Source organism: Gorilla gorilla, chromosome 16 (genome assembly GCF_029281585.2).
Source record: "Gorilla gorilla gorilla isolate KB3781 chromosome 16, NHGRI_mGorGor1-v2.1_pri, whole genome shotgun sequence".
Taxonomy (NCBI): Eukaryota; Metazoa; Chordata; class Mammalia; order Primates; family Hominidae; genus Gorilla; species Gorilla gorilla.
Genome location: NC_073240.2, coordinates 65141591 through 65163068, shown reverse-complemented (window position 1 = coordinate 65163068; position 21478 = coordinate 65141591). Strand labels below are relative to the sequence as shown.

The window sequence follows — 21478 nt, the reverse complement described above, 5'->3', positions numbered from 1 at the left end:
CCAGCCTGACAGAGACCGTCTAAAAACAAACAAACAAATAAGGAAAGTACGTACAATCAGAACTATTTTTTCTCAGAATGATTACCTTAAAATCTAATTGAAAAAAACATAGAGGCATGTGCAACCTCATTAATAATAAAATTACAGGCCGGGCGCGGTGGTTCATGCCTGTAATCCCAGCATTTTGGGAGGCCAAGGTGGGTGGATCACCTGAGGTCAGGAGGCCTGGCCAACATGGCAAAACCCTGTCTCTACTAAAAATGCAAAAATTAGCTGGGTGTGGTGGCAGGCGCCTGCAATCCCAGCTACTTGGGAGGCTGAGGCAGGAGAATTGCTTGAACCTGAGAGGCAGAAGTTGCAGTGAGCCAAGATCACGCCACTGCACTCCAACCTAGGTGACAGAGACTCTGTCTCAAAACAAATAAATAAATAAAAATAAAAATAAAAAATAATAAAATTACAGCCTTTTACAACTAAAACAAATTTGAAATGTCAAAACTCAAGAGTGAACAGGATTCTGGGTACAATGCTAATATTGCTATAGATTAATATGATTTTTTTTTTTTTGAGATGGAGTTTCACTCTCGTTGCCCAGGCTGGAGTGCAATGGTGCAATCTCAGCTCACTGCAACCTCCGCCTCCGGGGTTCAAGCAATTCCCAGCCTCAGTCTCCCGAGTAGCTGGGATTATAGGCATGTGCCACCATGCACGGCTAATTTTGTATTTTTGGTAGAGACGGGGTTTCTCCACATTGGTCAGGCTGGTCTCAAACTCCCAACCTCAGGTGATCCGCCCGTCTCGGCCTCTCAAAGTGCTAGGATTACAGGCATGAGCCACCATGCCCGGCTATTTATATATTTTGACAAAATAATCTGGCAAATACATCTCAAGTGTCAAAAAAAGACACATTATTTGACATAGTAACATTATTCTTAGCAATTTATCACAAGGAAGTAAATCAAAAGCTATGTTAATAAAGGTGACAATTTGTGATATTATTTAAAATTTGGAAACAAATATCCAGTAATTATGAAATAATCATACTATAATAAACCAAGTTAAAAGACTATTTTTAGCTACTAAAAACAATTATGAATATATAGCAAAATGGCAGCTAATTATGAATTAGTTGGAAAATGGAAAAACAAATGTTTTTACACAGATTACTACATTATAATCCCAACCAATCTGTCGATATAAAACAAAAACTACTATGAACCAAGGTAGGAACAAAATGAAATATTTGCGTAAGTAGTGAGTAATGAGTATATTGTTTTTCTTTTTAATAATGTCCTTAACTGCTGGGCGCAGTGGCTCATGCCTGTAATTCCAGCACTTTGGGAGGCCAAGGCGGGTGGAACACGAGGTCAAGAGATCAAGACCACCATGGCCAACCAACATAGTGAAACCCCATCTCTACTAAAAATACAAAATTTAACTGGGCGTAGTGGTGCACGCCTGTAGTCCCAGCTACGTGGCAGGCTGAGGCAGGAGAATTGCTTGAACCCAGGAGGCGGAGGTTGCAGTCAGCCAAGATTGCGCCACTGCACTCCAGCCCAGGCGACAGAGCGAGACTCCGTCTAAAAAAAATTAAAAATAGGGGTGCGGTGGCTCGCGCCTGTAATCCCAGCACTTTGGGAGGCCAAGGCAGGTGGATCACAAGGTCAGGAGATCGAGACCATCTTGGCTAACACGGTGAAACACCGTCTATACTAAAAAAATACAAAAAAATTAGCCGGGCATGGTGGCGGGCGTCGCCAGTCTCAACTACTCAGGAGGCTGAGGCAGGAGAATGGCATGAACCTGGGAGATGGAGCTTGCAGCGAGCCGAGATCACGCCACCACACTCCAGCCTGGGCGACAGAGCGAGACTCCATCTCAAAACTAACTAAATAAATAATAAATAAATAAAAATAATGTCCTTAACTGACCAAGTGCGGTGGCTCACGCCTGTAATCTCAGCACTTTGGGAGGTTGAGGTGGGCAGATCACCTGAGGTCAGGAGTTCGAGACCAGCCTAGTCAACATGGGAGAACCCCATCTCTACTAAAAATACAAAAAAATTAGCTGGACAAGGTGGCATGCGCTTGTAATCCCAGCTACTTGAGAGGCTGAAGCAGGAGAATCACTTGAACCCAAGTGGCAGAGGTTGCAGTGAGCTGAGATCGCGCCATTGCACTCCAGCCTGGGCAACAAGAGCAAAACTCCGTCTCAGAAAAAAAAAAAAAATGTTGGCCGGGCGCGCTGGCTCACACCTTAATCCCAGCACTTTGGGAGGCTGAGGTGGGTGGAACACCTGAGGTCGGGAGCTCAATACCAGCCTGACCAACATGGAGAAACCCTGTCTCTACTAAAAATACAAAATTAGTCAGGGTGGTGACGCATGCCTGTAATCCCACCTACTGGGGAGGCTGAGGCAGAAGAATCGCTTGAACCTGGGAGGCGAAGGCTGCGGTGAGCTGAGATCACACCATTGCACTCCAGCCTGGGCAAAAAGAGTGAAACTCCGTCTCAAAAAAAAAAAAAATGTCCTTAACCATTTTTGTCAGGTGTGTTTCAAGCATAAAAGGCATACAAAATAATTAGAAAATAAGTAGAGTTCCTATATAACCTTCACATAGCTTCCTTTAATGTTACCATCTTACAAAACCATAGTACAATTATCAAAACTAAGAAATTAATATTAGTATAACACTATAGACAGACTATTTGGATTTTAACATTTTTTTCCCATTAATGTCATTTTTCTATTCTAGGATCTAATACTGGATCTATACTGCAATTAGTCGTCATATATATCCTTAATCTACTCCGATCTGTGATGTTTCTTCAATTTTTTCTTGTCTTTCATGAGATTGTAAATCTCTTGTTCTTAAACTTTCAACCAATAATTTCAGCATCCATTGGTGGATTGTGCTTGTGGCAGTTACTACTGTAGTGTTCTAATTGTGATTTTCTAGTATTTTCATTTCTTGTACTTTATTAACTGGAATTCTTTTATAAGAAGAGTTGTCCTTTCTCCATTTTATTAACTTATTCAGTTATTTATACAAGTATGGTCACATGGATATTAATTTTATTTAGATTATAATGTAATACTATTATTTATTTTGCTGTTCAATGTTATGTAGTCTTAATAATTTTTCTAAAAAATAGATGCTTATAGAATGAGTGAATAGGCCAGGCACAGTGGGTCACATCTGTAATCCCAGTGCTTTGGGAGGCCGAGGCAGGCAGATCACTTGAGGTCATGAGTTCAAGACCAGCCTGGCCAACATGGCAAAACCCCACCTCTACTAAAAAAATGTAAATATTGGCTGGGCGTGGTGGCTTATGCCTGTAATCTCAGCACTTTGGGAGGCCAAGGTGGGCGGATCACGAGGTCAGGAGATCAAGACCATCCTGGCTAACATGGTGAAACCCCATCTCTACTAAAAAATACAAAAAATTAGCCAGGCATGGTGGCATGTGCCTGTAGTCCCAGCTACTTGGCAGGCTGAGGCAGGAGAATTGCTTGAACCCAGAAGGCAGAGGTTGTAGTCAGCCGAGGTCAGTGCCACTACACTCCAGTCTGGGTGACAGAGCGAGACTCCATCTCAAAAAAAAAAAAAAAAGTAAATATTAGCTACGCGTGGTGGCACACGCCTGCAATCCCAGCTACTAGGGAGTTTGAGGCAGGAGAATCACTTGAACCCAGGAGGCGGAGGTTGCAGTAAGCCGAGATCGCGTCACTGCTCTCCAGCCTGGGTGATAAGAGTGAGACTCCACATCAAAACAAAACAAAACCAAACCAAAAAAACCCCCCCAAAAAAACTGAGAATGAGTGAATAAACTGCATCTTGCACTCCAGGATACAGAAAAGAGAAACAACCATAGACGCAACAAGGTACCCATCATCCCAGTGATCCAATTACAAGACTGCTGTCTACCTGACATGAGTTTCTTTAGCAGTTTCTGGCTCTTGTTTGAGTCACGTTGTAAAATATCTTGTTCCTCATGAGTACACACCTGTAAAATAGTAAGAGTAAGACATGTGATCCAACAGTTAAATTATATTGTTTTCTTGATATATCTAAAAGTAACCTGAAATTACACACTAGATGATGATAAAATAATGAGACTATTGGTGTTTTTTAATCCAAACACACCAAAATATAAAAATGCAAATGAGTTTTCTCCAGATCTCTTTCCATTTCTTTTTTATGACCCAAACAAAAAACTTATATCACTGCACATGTCCCTGAATGACTTAATGGTTTAGAAAAAAAAAAAAAAGGCTGGGCACAGTGGCTCATGACTGTAATCCCAACACTTTGGGAGGCTGAGGTGGGCAGATTGCTTGAGTGCAGGAATTCAAGACCAGCCTGGGCAACATGGCCAAACCCCATTTCAACAAAAAAATACAAAAATTAGCCTGGCGTGGTGGTGTGTGCCTGTAGTCCCAGCTACTTAGGAGCTGGGACTTCTTTGTAGATACGGGGTTTTGCCATGTTGCCCAGGCTGGTCCTGAACTCCTGGGCTCAAGCAGTCTTCCCTCCTCAGCCTCCAAAAGCAATGGGATTATAGGCATCAGCCAACATACCTGGCTTCCGGTTCTTTCTAATAAGACATCTTCTTATAATTAACTTCTCTTGTCAGATTTGGTCTTCATGATTAGAACTGGGTTGCTTTTTATGGTAAATTCACATATGTTTTATCTAGTATTCTCAACAGTGAGAAATATTTATCCTTTGAGAGTACATTATTTTTTCTTTTTTTCTTTTTTTTTTTTGAGTCAGGGTGTGGCTTTGTCACCCAGACTGGAGTGCGGTGGCACCATCTCTGCTCACTGCAACCTCCACCTCCTAGGCTCAAGTCATCCTCCCAACTCAGCCTCCCAAAGTGCTGAGATTACAGACATAAGCCAGCACGCCTAGCCTGAGACTCTGTCTAAAAAACAAACAAGGGCCAGGTGCAGTGGCTCATGCCTGTAATCCCAGCACTTTGGGAGGCTGAGGCAGGTGGATCACCTGAGGTCAGGAGTTCAATTGAGCGTGGTCAATATAGAGAAACCCTGTCTCTACTAAAAATACAAAAATTAGCTGGGTGTGGTAGTTGGCACCTGTAATCCCAGCTACTTGAGAGGCTAAGGCAGGAGAATCACTTGAACTTGAACCCAGGAGGCGGAAGTTGCAGTGAGCCACTGCACTGCAGGCTGGGCAAGAGAGTGAGACTCCATCTCAAAAACAAACAAACAAACAAACTTCAAGGCCAATCTGCTTTACATTACTTCAAGGGACCTAGGAGAAAACACTGTACAATACTTCCTAGCAGTTGCCTCAATGACACACAGAGTTCCTGCCAGCAGCTATAAGAGCTTGCTCTAAAGAGAAAGCTCCATATGGGAGGAGATTTACTGCCATTTAATGGACATTTTTATTGGTAGACACTACATTTTTCAGGTCATCCATTGTCTATCAGCTTATTCTGAGCATATGAAAAAATTAAGGGTCCCACCAGGCACGGTGGCTCACACCTGTAATCCCAGCACTTTGGGAGGCTGAGATGGGTGGATCACCTGAGGTCAGGAGTTCTGAGACCAGCTTGACCAATATGGTGAAACCCTGTCTCTACTAAAAATACAAAAAATTAGCCGGGCGTGGTGGTGTGCCCCTGTTGTCCCAGCTACCAGGGAGGCTGAGACAGGAGAATTGCTTGAACCCAGGAGGCAGAGGTTGCAGTGAGCCGAGATTGCGCCACTGCTCTCCAGCCTGGGCGACAGAGTGAGACTCCGTCTCAAAAAAAAAAAAAAAAAAAAAAGGAAAAAAGAAAAAAGAAAAAATTAAGGGCCCCATCAGAAAAGAGGAGAAAATGAAGTAATATAAAATGGATGCCTTTACCAACACCAAATGTCATTGCTTCTGACAGTCAGCTCAACTTGGTAAAATTAGCTTTCTAGATAGCTCATTAAGGGTTTTTGTGAGTCATTATCACTACATTCTTGAGGTCATTCTCTCAGACAAAGCAGAGCTATGACAAGGTGGAATCCTGGAAATAGAAGCTATAATGATCTGAGGATTCTGTCACAGTGGCTCCTAGCCCTTGGATCTCTCAACAATGTATGTTCTCAAACCCTTCTCATAAATGGCCTCAGTACTAGGATATAACCTGGGGTTCTTTCTTTCTTCTGAGACAAGGACTCGCTGTCTCACTGCAGCCTGGACGTCCTGGGATCAAGTGAAGCTCCCATTTCAGCCCCTCATGTAAATGCTACCACAGGTGTGCACCACCATACCCAGCCCAGCTAATTAAAAACTTTTTTTTTTTTTTTTTTTTGTAGAGACAGGGTCTTCCTACATTGCCCAGGCTGGTCTCAAACTCGTAGGCTCAGGTGATCCTCCCATCTCAGCCTCCCAAAACCCACCTTGGCTTCCCAAAGTGTTGGGACTACAGGCGTGTGCCACTGTGCCTGGCCTAACCTTGGGTTTCTAACTAATCATATCCCTGACACTCGAGTTCACTGGATATTTTAGGGAAGAAATTTTACTAAGAAAAAGAGAAGGCCAGGCACGGTGGCTGACGCCTGTAATCCCAGAACTTTGAGAGGCCGAGGCGGGCGGATCACAAGGTCAGGAGATCGAGACCATCCTGGCTAACACTGTAAAATCCCGTCTCTAATAAAAATACAAAAAATTAGCTGGGCGTGGTGGCGGGCACCTGTAGTTCCAGCTGCTCGGGAGGCTGAGGCAGGAGAATGGCGTGAACCCGGGAGGCAGAGCCTACAGCGAGCCGAGATCGTGCCACTGCACTCCAGCCTGGGCGACAAAGTGAGACTCCGTCTCAACCAAAAAAAAACAAAAAAAGAGAAATTACTTGAGATCTGACTGGCTCTGTGTATTAACACAAAGCACAGTAAAATAAAATAGAAAAGAAATAATTTACCAGAGTGCCACAGAATAAGCAAGGGCCTGAGCCTTCTTGTTCACAGACAATGCGCCCACAGATCAGACAGTTATTGATGAGCTTGTGCTTCTGGCCCAGGCAATCACAAGGGTGGCGACCAGGGAGCAGGACTGCAAGCCTGTCCTGTCCCTCTCTTGTGTATAAATTGACAAATTTTGTCTTCTTCTTTACGGAGTTGCTGTTCTCTTGTGCCTATCGTACAAAGACATCAAAATAACATCAAATAATTAATGACAATGTAAAAAGTCAAGGGAGAAAATGCTCAGTTCTGTTCAGTAACAACTTATATACTATCCAAGAACCAACAAAGAAGGCAGTGAAAGGAAGAAATACAAATTAGTTATAATCAAGGTTCTGAGGAAAGGTTATACTCTAGAAAAACTAGCTGATAATTACCTTGTCTTTTCTGCTAGTAGCTTTCAGCCCATTACTATGGCTAGTGGAAGGTAAATGTAGCAGTTAAATCTGTTTATATGACATCTTTAAGCACAGCTAAATTGGAGATCATAAGAAACAAGAATGCCTCTAAAAGCAGATGATATTCACAGAGTTGGAAATATGGGCCATCAATAAAATAAGAAAAATAAATATAAAGTTGACTTAATCAGAAACCAATAAGAAAAGGACAGATAATACAATAGAAAAACAGAAGGTGGAGGTTGCAGTTAGTCGAGTTGACGCCACTGGGCAACAGAGCGAGATCCTATCTCAAAAAAAAAAGGGCAAAAAAAACGTAATAAGAACTTCATAACAAAAGATATCCTAATGACTAACAGGCATATGAAAAAGTGCTCAATTTCATTAGTCGTCAAAATAATGCAAAAACGAAAACAAAATGCAATACCACTAAATACCAACCAGAATGGCTAAACTGAAGAGAAAATATGAAGTGTTAGCAAAGATACAAAAGAATTAGACCTCTCATACACTGCTGGCAGGACTGCAAACTCATATCAACTGAAGTTGAACATATGCATGTTCTATGACACAGCAATTCAACTCCTAGATATATACTAAACAGAAATGTGTAAATATGTTCACCAAAAATACATACAAGAATGTTCACTGTTGCATTGGAATTGGAAACTATCCAAATAATAGAATGGATAAATTGTGATGTATTCACTTAATACAATTCTGTGTAGCAATGAGAATGAGAAAGTATAGCTGCCCAGAGTAGAGATGAATCTCATAAATTGAAAGAAGCTAGACACTGGCTGGGCACAGTTGCTCACGCCTGTAATCCCAGCACTTTGAGAAGCCAAGGCAGGCAGATTGCTTGAGGTCAGGAGTTCAAGACCAGCCTGGCCAACATGGTGAAACCCCATCTCTACTAAAAATACAAAAATTAGCTGGGTGTGGTAGCATGTGTGCCTGTAATCACAGCTACTTGGGAGACTGCGGCAGGAGAATCGTTTGAACCAGGGAGGCAGAGGTTGCAGTGGGCCAAGATTGCGCCACTGCACTCCAGCCTGGGTGACAGAGCAGGACTCCGTCTCAAAAAAAAAAAAAAAAAAAAAAAAAAAAGCAGCTAGATACAAGAGTACACACTATTTAGCTCCATTAATTTAAAGTTCAAAAACAGGGCCGGACGCGGTGGCTCACGCCTGTAATCCTAGCACTTTGGGAGGCCAAGGTGGGTGGACTGCCTGAGCTCAGGAGTTCAAGACCAGCTTGGGCAACTTGGTGAAACCCCATCTCTACTAAAATACGAAAAATTAGCTGGGCGTGGCAGTGTGTGCATGCAGTCCCAGCTACTCGGGAGGCTGAGGCAGGAGAATCGCTTGAACCTAGGAGGCAGAGGTTGTGGTGAGCTGAGATTACACCACTGCATTCCAGCCTGGGCGACAGAGCGAGACTCTGTCTCAAAAAAAAAAAAGAAAATTAGCTGGGTATGGTGGCGCATGCCTGTAGTCCCAGCTATTCGGGAGACTGATGCAAGAGAATCGCTTGAACCCAGGAAGCGGAGGTTGCAATGAGCAGAGATCGCACCACTGCACTCCAGACTGGAAACAGAGCAAGGCTCTGTCTTGGGGGAAAAAAAAAAAAAAACAAAGATGTCTTTATAATACTAATCAGGTTGCCAAACAAAAAATCTACCATATAGAAAGGAGTATATGTAACTTTTTCTACCTAAAATTCATGCATTTGTTGAAAAATTGCCATTCTAGACCAATTTGTCACTTTGCTCTCTGAAATGTGTCAGTCACTTCCTCTTCTCCAATAGTCAGAAAAAGCTTCAATCTATAAGCACTCACCTTGGCCAAATCAAAAGGTGTTTTAACCTCTGCAGTCGTGTCAGGTTCAGTAAATGCAGGAACTTCCTGTCTGTTTCTCCCTTTCTTCCTACCCCGCTTTAGATGGTCGCCTGATTTCTGCCCATCTAAAATTTCTTTAAAGATAGAAAAAAAAAAAAATACACACACACACAGATTGATAAGAGGATTCCTGGTGAACTAATATAGCTAATAAACTAAGGTGATGCTTAATATTTAGAGTCAAGATATCGTCAGGAAGATTTTTAATTATCTTTTCCTGTCAAACCAGAATTAAATTTAAATCATCATTTCCAAGAGTGCAGTCAATGAAAAAGAAGTCAAACAAGTGGCTGGGACTAAGAAGTTAAATTAAAATCTGACATTCTAAAATCAGGCTTAGTGGCTCACATGCATAATCCCAGCACTTTGAGAGGCCGAGACAGGTGGATCGTTGGAACCAAGGAGTTTGAGAGCACCCTGGACAACAGAGTGAGACCCTATCTCTAGAAAAAAATACAAAAATTAGCCAGGTGTGGTGATACACGCCTGTAGTCCCAGCTACTCAGGAGGCTGAGGTGGGAGAATCATCTGAGCCCAGGAAGCAGAGGCTGCAGTGAGCTGTGATCAAGCCACATCACTCCAGCCTGGGCAATGAAAGTGAGACCATGTCTCAAAACAAACAAAATTCTGATATTGTAGATTGCATAATAACTTAGATTATTTAGTTTGGTGCTTATCTTTTGTACTATTTAAGCAGTTATCTCTAAATGCTATTCATACTATAGTCAATCAACACTTTACTTACATCCAGGTATGCACATGACTGAAAAATGTTTCTTTACGTATAAATTTTTCAAATTATTCTGAAGCCACATTTGTGTCTGTAAACACACTTTTTTTGTGATATTTTCCTTTTTTTTTTTTTTTTTTTTGAGATGGAGTCTTGCTCTGTCGCCCAGGCTGGAGTGCAGTGGCGCTATCTCAGCTCACTGCAAGCTCCACCTCCCAGGTTCACGCCATTCTCCTGCCTCAGCCTCCTGAGTAGCTGGGACTACAGGTGCCTGCCACCATGCCTGGCTAACTTTTTGTATTTTTAGTAGAGATGGGGTTTCACCGTGTTAGCCACGATGGTCTCGATTTCCTGACCACGTGATCCGCCCGCCTCAGCCTCCCAAAGTGCTGGGATTACAGGCGTGAGCCACCACGCCCGGCCTTTTTGTGATATTTTCTAAGTTGAAAAAGAACTAGAGCAATATTCATTACGGATTGAGTAGAACCGAACTAAAAATATGTATACATATGATTCTGTTTAAGTTAGCTGTGAAGAAACACAAGATGGCAAAAAAACAAAAATAAAAAATAATTCTTTAAGCCTGCCCACTTACCAATATTTCAACATTTGCATAATTACATTAACTTACCATCTTTTTTGAAGCACTGCTGCAAAGGATCAGAAATCAACTCCTGATCATTCTTTTGCCATTTGGTTATAAGTTCTTCTATGAATTGACCTTTTTTGCCTTCATTTCCCTGGAGGAGATCAGTAACATATTCTCGTATCTCTTCAGCACTCTCAATTGACAAAACGTACCTCAGGAGGCAAAGATATAAGTTGTTGAAACAAGACTAACTTACACTGTTTCTCAGTAATCTTAACAGAGATCTAGGTAGTAAAAACCATTCATTAATCTATTAGAGTGTTTACTTTGAGCCAAGTACTATGCTAGGTGCTAGAAATACGATACGATCCTAACTGGTATGAATGTATGCATACATACACTTATGTGTAGGAAAAAAACAACGTTATACACCAAAACGATTACTAGTGAGTGATGGAATTAAAGGTAGTTTTATTTTTATTTTCTTTTTTCCTACAATAAATACGTTTTTAAAATGTATTACATTATAATATATATGGGAAAAAAGAGAAAGAAACAATGCTTATTTCTGGGTTGTAGTATTATGGTAATTTTAGTTTACTTTTTTATCCTTTTCTGATTTTTTTAGTTTTCTACAGTGAACATCATTACAAGAGAAAGAAGTGATAAAAATTACTTATAAATTAACACATAAGCGGCCGGGCGCGGTGGCTCACGCCTGTAATCCCAGCACTTTGGGAGGCCGAGGCGGGCAGATCACCAGGTCAGGAGATCGAGACCATCCTGGCTAACACGGTGAAACCCTGTCTCTACTAAAAAAAAAAAAAAACAAAAAAAAATTAGGCGGGCATGGTAGCAGGCGCCTGTAGTCCCAGCTACTCGGGAGGCTGAGGCAGGAGAATGGTGTGAACCCGGGAGACAGAGCTTGCAGTGAGCTGAGATCGCGCCACTGCACTCCAGCCTGGGCAAGCGAGACTTCCTCTCAAAAAAAAAAAAAAAAAAAATTAACATACAAGACACTGAAAACAGCATAGAAACTGTAATTCAGACACAATGATATAGAATGCAAGAAAAATTATTACCATAGTGCTATATCCTTTAACTTTTTAAAAATTATGAAATTGTCCTATGATTGGTATCATATGTACTGCATTCTTTTCACAGTGTAATGGTGGAATTGCAGAATTATGCTCTAGAGGTAAACAAATTTGTGCCTTTGGGCCTCACTAAGAGAATATTCTGACTGGGTTCAGGAGCCCATGCCTGTAATCCCAACAATTTGGGAGGCTGAAGCTGGAGGATCACTTGGGTCCAGGAGTTTGAGACCAGCCTGGGCAACATAGGGAGACCTTGTCTCTAGAAGAAAAATTAAAATTAGCCAGGCATGGAGGCACGTTCCTGTAGTCCTAGCTACTTGGGAGGCTGAGGTGGAAGGATCCTTTGAGTCTCAGAGGTGAAGGCTGCAGAGCCATGATTGCACCACTACATTCCAGCCTGAGCAACAGAATGAGACTCTGTCTCAAACAAGCAAAAACGGTGGGGCATGGTGGCTCCCAGCACTTTGGGAGGCTGAGGCGGGTGGATCACCTGATGTCAGGAGTTAGAGACCAGCTTGGCCAACATGGTGAAACCCTGTCTCTACTAAAAATACACACACACATACACACCCCCCCCCCAAAAACAGGCATCTTCTAATTACTATGGATTAGAAAAGACAATGGTTTTTCAGGACTTAAACATTTTAATCATCTTGATCCCCAAACTTACCAGTCCCCACCAAAAGATTAACTGCTATCAAAGACTTGCAAAACTGTAAGGAATCCCAAGGGATCATTTAACCCTGGAGGGTTTTTTTGTTTTTTGAGACAGAGTCTCACTTAGTCTCCCAGGCTGGAGTGCAGTGGTGCGATCTCAGCTCACTGCAAACTCCATCTCCCAGGTTCAAGCGATTCTCCTACCTCAGCCTCCTGAGTAGCTGGGATTACAGGCGTGCACAACCACACCCGGCTAATTTTTGTTTTGTTTTGTTTTGCTTTTGCTTTTTTTTAGTAGACGGGGTTTCACTGTGTTGGCCAGGCTGGTCTTGAAGTCCTGACCTCAAGTGATTTGCCCGCCTCAGCCTTCCAAAGTGCTGGAATTACAGGCTGAGCCGCTGCACCTGGCTTTTTTTTTTTTTTTTTTTTTTTTTGAGACAGAGTCTCACTCTGTCACCCAGGCTGGAGGGCAGTGGTGCTATCTTGGCTCACTGCAACCTCTGGGCTCCTAGGTTCAAGAAATTCTCCTCCCTCAGCCTCCTGAGTAGCTGGGATTGCAGGCGTGCACCACTGCGCCTGGTTAATTTTTTGAATTTTTAGTAGAGACAAGGTTTTGCCATGTTGGGCAGGCTGGTCTTGAACTCCTGACCTCAAGTGATCAACCTGCCTCAGCCTCCCAAAGTGCTGGGATTACAGGTTGAGCCACTGCACCTGGCCAACCCTGGAGTATTTTTCAAACAACCAGGGAAGAGAGTTTCAGAACCATTTGAATAAATGTCATTTTAACTACTTAACAAGGTATAATAAAGAACAACATTCATCCAAATATGTTATATACCAAATCTTATCAAAATAATATGAACTCATCCAGATTGTGGACCAAAGTTTATTTTGTTAACTCTGTGGATAGCTATTTATGTCTTATAAATATATCACTAATTAGAAAGTTAAGGCCGGGTGCAGTGGCTCACGCCTGTAATCCCAGCACTTTGGGAGGCTGAGGCGGGCAGATCACGAGGTCAGGAGACCGAGACCACCCTGGCCAACCTGGTGGAATCCCGTCTCCACTAAAAATACAAAAATTAGCCGGGCACGGTGTCACGAGCCTGTAGTCCAAGCTACTGGGGAGGCTGAGGCAGGAGAATTGCTTGAACCTGGGAGGTGGAGGTTGCAGTGAGCCGAGATCCTGCCACTGCACTCCAGCCTGGGTGACAGTGAGACTCTGTCTCAAAAAAGAAAAAAAAAAAAAGTTAATAGCTCTGTGCTATTTCAAAAATTCAGTCCACTCATATAAAATTGTTCAAGTTAGTACATTACTGTAGTACATACACCTGGGTAATTCTCAATTAAATGCCAGGCAAGGCACAGCAAATGCTTTCATCATGGCATAATAGCCTGTTGTGGAATACTAGTGAATACCTAACAAATGCTTCAAATAGTATCTTAGCGTAATACATGCCGACGGGCACTGACCTCCTTCCCAGGTGGAATATAATTTTTTTTTTTTTTTTGAGACGGAGTCTCGCTCTGTCGCCCAGGCTGGAGTGCAGTGGTAAGATATTGGCTCACTGCAACCTCTGCCTCCTGGGTTCAAGCGATTCTCCTGCCTCAGCCTCCTGAGTAGCTGGGATTACAGGTGCCCGTCACCATACGTGGCTAATTTTTTTTTGTATTTTTAGTAGAGACGGGGTTTCACCATGTTGGCCAGGCTGGTCTCGAACTCCTGACCTCAGGTGGTCCGCCTGCCTTGGCCTCCTAAAGTGCTAGGATTACAGGCGTGAGCCACCACGCCTGGCCTGAGAACGCATTTTCTTGATACTGTGTAATCCAAACAAAATACAACTGGATTCTAGACTGAGAAGACTACACCTATCATTCTTACCCTATTTCAAATTGTTAATTTATCAAAAATAGCCTCAATCTTTCTTTTTTCCTTTTTTTTTGAGACGAGGTCTCACTCTGTCACCCAGGATAGAGTGCAGTGGTGCGGTATCAGCTCACTGCAACCTCTGCCCCCCGGTTCAAGGGATTCTCCTGCCTCAGCCTTCCGAGTAACTGAGATGACCTGTACGCTCCACCACACCCGACTAAGTTTTGTATTTTTAGTAGAGTGGGGGTTTCGCCATGTTGGCCAGGCTGGTCTGAAATTCCTGACCTCAAATGATCCATCTGCCTCGGCCTCCCAAAGTGCTTAGATTACACACATGAACCACTGCACCTGGCCACCTCAATCTTTTTTTTAATACGTATTTAATATAATACACATATTTAATATATTTAATATAATATTTGATATATTTAATATTTAATATATTTAATATAATATTTGATATATTTAATATTTAATGTATTTAATATAATATTTGATATATTTAATATTTAATATATTACACATATTTACAATAAATATGTGAAAATTGGGCCAGGTGTGGTGGCTCATGCCTGTAATCCCAGCACTTTGGGAGGCTGAGGCGGTTGGATCATCTGAGGTCAGGAGTTCGAGACCACCCTGGTCAACATGGTGAAACCCCATCTCTAGTAAAAATACAAAAATTAGCCAGGCATGGTGGTGCGCGCCTGTAATCCCAGCTGCTGGGGCTGAGGAAAGAGAATCGCTTGAACGTGGGAGGCGGAGTTTGCAGCGAGCTGAGATCGCACCACTGCACTCCAGCCTGGGCAACAGAATCTGTCTCAAAAAAAAAAAAAAGTGAAAATTTTGAATTTATATTCGTAAAAAACACTTTTCTGTTTTATATATTGCAAAGTTTCATTATTTCATTTGATAGCATTCCACTGCTTTAAAAAATGTTTGAAAACTACTAAATACTTAATCTGACTGCGTTCAAGCAAGGGTAAAGCCAAACCATAAGATTTCGCTGTTTTGTTTTGTTGTCTATTCTAGTGTTAAAAAAAATCATTTATCTTGTTGTTTACTTTTTTTATTTCTGTAGAGACAGGGTCTCACTATGTTGCCCAGGGTGGTCTCCAACTCCCAGTCTCAAGCAATCCTCCCACCTCTACCTCCCAAAGTGCTGGGAATAAGGGCTTGAGCCATCTCCTAGGGCCTCAAAAAAATCCATTAAAATAATCTACTTGAACTGTCTCCTTGCCAAAAGTCTATTTTCTCCGAAACTCAGAAACTCATCTTACTTCCTACAAAAGCCCTAGAACAGCAATTTAGGTTTCAACATCAGTGACCAAGGAATCAAATGAAGGAACACTTTCAGTTCTTCGATCAAGTCCCATTTTTGTAGTTTTCTCCCCTGCCTGAACACTTTGGACCGCCACCTCTGTCTATTCCTTAGTTCTCGGGTGAAAGTCATCCTTCCCAATAAACCTTCCGAGTTTTTCAAATCTTAATGAGGATCCTTTATTTTGTGCTCCAACAAGCCCCTTCATTTCCCCAACCTCAGCACTCATCAACGAAGGGGAACCCAACTGTCTTGTTTTTGTTACCCCAGCACCTGGCGTGTAACAGCAGCGCAACAAATGTTCTTCAATCAGTTGAAAGTAGATATTAAGTCATGTACACCATCTCCATTTCATAGGAGTCATAAAGCATGATAAGCTCTACTAATGATTCATCTTATAAATGAAGAAACCAGGGCACAGAGAGAAAAATTAAATTGTCCTGGGTTCTAAAACAAGTAAACGACAACAGAATATAGAACCTGAGACTCCAGAGTCAGAAGCTATTTGTACTCTACCACGCTGCTTCCACTTAAATTCTAGGTCCTATTGACACAGCTGACCCTGTTGGCTCTACTGACACAACTCAGACTGGGCCGACTAAAATGTTCAGAGTATATCTGGGTGCGGTGGCTCATGCCTGTAATCCCAGCACTTTGGGAGGTCGAGGCGGGCGGATCACTTGAGATCAGGAGCTGGAGACTAGCCTGGCCAACATGGTGAAACACCGACTCTACTAAAAATTTAAAAAAATTAGCCGGGTGTGGTGGTGCGTGCCTGTAATCCCAGCTACTTGGGAGGCTGAGGCAGGTGAATCACCTGAACCCGGAAGGCGGAGGTTGCAGTGAGCCAAGATCGCGCCACCGCACTCCAGCTTGGGCGACAGAGACTCCGTCTCAATAATAACAATAATAATAATAAATAAATAAAAGAGTAAGGGGTTCAAAGTTAGGAAATACAGTTTGACCTGCCCCTTCTCTCTAGAAAGGAAACTGGCTCCTGGGAAAGCCTTGCAGTTCTAATTACAGATTGGGCGTCTTCCCAGGAAAAAAGCCCGACCGGCAAACTGTGGAGCCGGACACCCTATTCCAGAAACTAAACTACAAAGGTGGAGGCCAAAATTCGACGCCTACAGACTACAGACTGCAGCCCCTTTATCACATTTCTCTCTTAACTTTTCAGTCCTCCCCGCTTCCCAGTTCGCTCAGGCAGTGCACATCCCAGAGCTCCTTCCCCGCTTGGACCCGAACTGTTCTCACTGAATGATCTCCTCGCTGACATCCAGGCCGAAAGTCTTCCGCAACTGCTGGGTGCACCAGTGCACCAGCTGCTCCCCGGACACCGCCCCAGCCACCGCCATCTTCCCCAGCCGGAACCAGCTGAGCTGCAAAAGCCCCACGTCCTGCACCGGACTAGTTCCCTTCGCAACACCAACCTCGCTCACGCGGGTTCCGCCAGCTTGCACCGCCCCGCAAGGTCGCACCGCCTCCAGTGTAGATCCCGCCCATCTGTGCGCCTCCTGCTTCTTCCTGCTTTGTTGTCTACTTCCTTGTGCCGTCCGGAGTCGAGCTCTGTCAGTGCGTGATTCTTGCCAATCGCTAAACGTAGGACTCGAGGAAGGCCATTGGCAATTCTGCTGAGAAGACAGTGCAAGTGCCTATAAAAACGACAGTTTAGGGGGAAAACAAACCAATACCCGGAAAGCTGAGAGGCCAGCTTTTTAATCGTCATGCTTTTATGTAAAATAAAACAGCACGTGGAAGGTATTGTAAGCGCTGTAAGTTTTTGCTCTGGTGGTGGTTTTAATTTTTTTAATTAATTAATTTATTTATTTATTTATTTATTTTGAGACGGAGTCTCGCACTGTCGCCCAGGCTTGAGTGCAGTGGCATGATCTCGGCTCACTGCAAGCTCCGCCTCCCGGGTTCATGCCATTCTCCTGCCTCAGCCTCCCGAGTAGCTGGGACTACAGGCACCCGCCACCACGCCCGGCTAATTTTTTTTGGTGTTTTTAGTAGCGACGCGGTTTCACGTGTTAGCCGGGATGGAGTGTTTATTTTTAATACCTCCTGTAGTCGACTACTAGATTCACACCGCTAAAACTTCTATTTTATTTTTTGAGCCATGTATTTTCCAGGAGAGCCAAGACAACTCAGCAAGCTCGAGGGTAAAAGTAAAACAGGAGTTGGAATTTGGCTTTGAGGACTTTCCACATGAGTTCTCAACCAAAAATGACAGTATTTAAGGGCTGTCTGCAATTCCCTACCCCGCTAAGACAATGGGCTGGGGAAAATTTAGCCAAACTTTTCTGGAGATCATAATGTCTTCCCATTCATTTCTGGCTTTTTGTTGCATTTGCAGGTTAAAAGTTCTTCATTTCTACTAGCCTGTTTAGACTAAGTGGTCACATTAAATTGGCAGCTGTTTTACCTTTTTGCTAGTGTTTTCATTGGCATAAATATTATAATTAAAATCATGAGTGTATTGGCCAGGCGCAGTGTCTCATGCCTGTAATCCCAGGGCTTTGGGAGGCCGAGGCGGGAGGATCACCCGAGCGCACACGGAGACACACACACACACACACACACACACACACACACACACTGGGCGTGGTAGCTCATGCCTGTAATGCCAGCACTTTGGGAATCAGAGGCAAGAGGATCACTTGAGCCCAGGAGTTCCGGACCAGTCTGGGCAACATAAGGAGAATCCTCATCTCTACAAAAATGAAAAAAATTAGCCTGGCATGGTGGCACATGCCTGTAGTCTCAGCTACTTGAAAGGCTGAGGTGGGAGGATCACTTGGGCCTGGAAGGTCAAGCTTGGAGTGAGCCCTGATTGCACTACTGCACTCCAGCCTGGGCGACAGAGCAAGGCCTTTTTACAAAAACAAAACAAAACCTCATAAGTGTATTGATTTACATTCCATTTAGATTGTCGTAGATATCATTAATTTGGAAAGCATATGATTTTCCAGGGTTTTTTTTTAAGAAAAAGACAAAATACTCTGTGAATGTTTATTAATTGTGGGTACAAGTTTTGTTTCTTTGTAAAACTCCACTACATTTAATAATAATTGTAAGGTATCAAAGTCATTTACCTGTTTATTTATTCAGTCCCTGTGTTAGGGTTCTCCAGAGACAGAACCAATAGGATAGATAACAGATAGATATAGATACAGATCTATGAGGAGATTTATTAGGGAATTGGCTCAGGAAATTATGGAGACTGAAAAGACCCATGACAGGCCATCTGCAAGCAGGAGACCCTGGAATGCTGGTAGCTGGCTCAGTCCAAGTTGTGAAATCTTCAAGTCTCAAGGTGGAGGGCCTGGAGTTCTGATGTCTAGGAGCAGAAGTCTGAGAAGAGTGTCTCAGCTCCAGAAGGAAGAAATATTTTTTCTCACCTTTTTTGTTCTGGGTCCTTGGTCAATTGGATGGTGCCCACTCACATTGAGAGCAGATCTGCCCCACTCAGTCCACTGACTCACATGTCAGTCTCCTTTGGAAATACCCTCAAAGGCACCCAGAAGCAATGCTTTACAAGTTATCTAGGTATTTCTTTTTCTTTTTCTTTTTTTTTTCTTTTTCTTTTTTTGAGATGGAGTTTCCTCATGTTGCCCAGGCTGGAGTGCAATAGTGCAATCTTGGCTCACCACAACCTCCGCCTCCCGGGTTCAAGCGATTTTCCTGCCTTAGCTTCCCGAGTAGCTGGGATTACAGGCATGTGCCACCATGCCCGGCTAATTTTGTATTTGTAGTAGAGATGGGGTTTCTCCATGTTGGTTAGGCTGGTCTCAAACTCCCGACTTTAGGTGATCCTCCCGCCTCGGCCTCCCAAAGTTCTGGGATTACAGGCCCTCTAGGTATTTCTTAATCTGGTCAAGTTGACACCTAAAATTAACCATAACAGTCTCCATAACTAAAACATTAAGTGCTTGAAGGCAGAGACTATGACTTAAGTTTTTTTCGTATAATATAATTTAGTATGTCTTACATGTTATGATAAGTACATCCTCCAGAATAACATAGGTGGCTGGGTACCGTAGCCCACACCTGTAATCTCAGCATTTTGGGAGGCTGAGGTGGGAGGATTGGTTGAACTCGGAAATTCGAGACCAGTCTGGGCAATATCGGGAGACCCTGTCTCTACAAAAAAACCTAAAAATTAGCTAGGTGTGGTGGCAAGCTCCTGTGTTCCTAGCTACTTGGAAGAGGATCACCTGAGCTCAGGAGGCGAGGCTGCAGTAAACTGTGATCACACCAATGCACTGTAGCCTGCGTGACAGAGTGAGACCCTGTCTCAAAAAAAGAAAAAGGCATTCTTTTCTCATAAGTCATATGTTAATTATGATGTAATTATAATGCAATTTATTATTACTATCATTTGTTAAATTACATTTCTGCCTGAGCAATGCAAGCACACCCATTTAGCAAGACTTAAAGATCTCTTTTTTCTTTTCTTTTCTTCTTTTTTTTTTTTTTAGACATTCTTGCTCCATCACCCAGGCTGGAGTGCAATGGCGTGATCTGGGCTCACTGCAACCTCCACCTCCCAGGTTCCACCGATTCTCCTGCCTCAGCCTCCCAAGTAGCTGGGATTACAGGCACCAGCCATCATGCCTGGCTAGTTTTTGTATTTTTGTAGAGATGGGGTTTCACCATTTTGGCCAGGCTGGTCTCGAACTGACCTCAGTTGATCTACCTGCCTCTGCCTCCCAAATTGCTGGGATTATAAGCATGAGCCACTGCGCCGGCCAAGATTTTCTTTGGTATAAATGTAGGCAGGCCAGTTGCAGTGGCTTACACCTGTAATCCCAGCACTTTGGGAGGCCGAGGCAGGCAGATCACCTGAGGTCAGGAGTTCAAGACCAGCCTGGCCAGCATGGTAAAACCCTGTCTCTACTGAAAATACAAAAGTTAGCTGGATGTGGTGGCACATACCTGTAATCCCAGCTACGTGGGCTGCTGAGGCATGAGAATTGCTTGAACCGGGAGACAGAGGTTGCATTGAGCTGAGATCGTGCCACTGCATTCCAGCCTAGATGACAGAGTGAGACTCTGTCTCAAAATTAATAAATAAAATAAATAAATTTAGGCAGAAATTGTATTGATACATACTGTAACTTTTCTTAATGCCCTAGGCCTTTGAAATTTTCAGGTTCACTCCACACCACTCTCTGTGTTTTATTTCATTATAAAAATTGTGTTTAATTGCTTCTGCAAAGCAAACATTTCAGTGAAGAACTTTTACTAGGCATCAGCACTTTTTTCTTTTCTCTAACATGCATTCTTCATTATCATCGTTGGTCTTAAAATGACAAACATGCAAACAAAAACAAACACACAACTATAGTAATATGTAGACTGCCCCGGGTGGAAATATATATTTGATACTCTTTCTGGCAACTTGCTTGGCAGGTGGGCAAGGAGAAAAGACTATCTTATTTTTTCTGCAGGAATCTGGAATATAAGTTCAAATTAAGTAATTCAGACCTATGTAGAAGCCACTTAAACTGAAAAGGAAATAATGGCATTTAAGAACCACTGTGCTGGCCGGGTGTGGTGGCTTACACTTGTAATCCCAGCACTTTGGGAGGCTGAGGCAGGCAGATCACTTGAGGTCAGGAGTTTGAGACCAGCCTGGCCAACATGGTGAAACCCTGTCTCTACTGAAAATACAAAAATTAGCCGAGTGTTTTGGCACGTGTCTGTAATCCCAGCTACGTGGGAGGCTGAGGCAGGAGAATTGCTTGAACCCGGGAGGCGGAGATTGCAGTGAGCCGAGAACACGCCACTGCATTCCAACCTGGGCGAAGAAGTGAGACTCCGTCTCAAACAAAAAAAGAACACTGTGCAATGAGATGGGCCATGAGGACAAAAAACAAAGGAATGCCCTGGGTCTTGTGGATTTTTCCGGTTGATTTGGCTGTAACCTTAGATGCCAAGGTTAAGAC

The 21478-nt window shown here is 43.1% G+C and overlaps 1 protein-coding gene across 1 annotated transcript in view; it reads right to left on the bottom strand.

The window, feature by feature from the left end:
• TRIP4 (thyroid hormone receptor interactor 4) overlaps nucleotides 1–17028 on the bottom strand; it is a 68140-nt gene extending 51112 nt beyond the window's left edge. The window contains exons 1-5 of the mRNA XM_004056317.5: nucleotides 16782–17028; nucleotides 10622–10791; nucleotides 9201–9334; nucleotides 6922–7134; nucleotides 3930–4008 (exon numbers count right to left, since the gene is read on the bottom strand). Of these exons, the coding sequence (XP_004056365.1) occupies nucleotides 3930–4008; nucleotides 6922–7134; nucleotides 9201–9334; nucleotides 10622–10791; nucleotides 16782–16882 (697 nt within the window). The 5' untranslated portion in view covers nucleotides 16883–17028. The remainder of the gene's footprint in view (nucleotides 1–3929; nucleotides 4009–6921; nucleotides 7135–9200; nucleotides 9335–10621; nucleotides 10792–16781) is intronic.
• Nucleotides 17029–21478: the final 4450 nt, after the last annotated feature.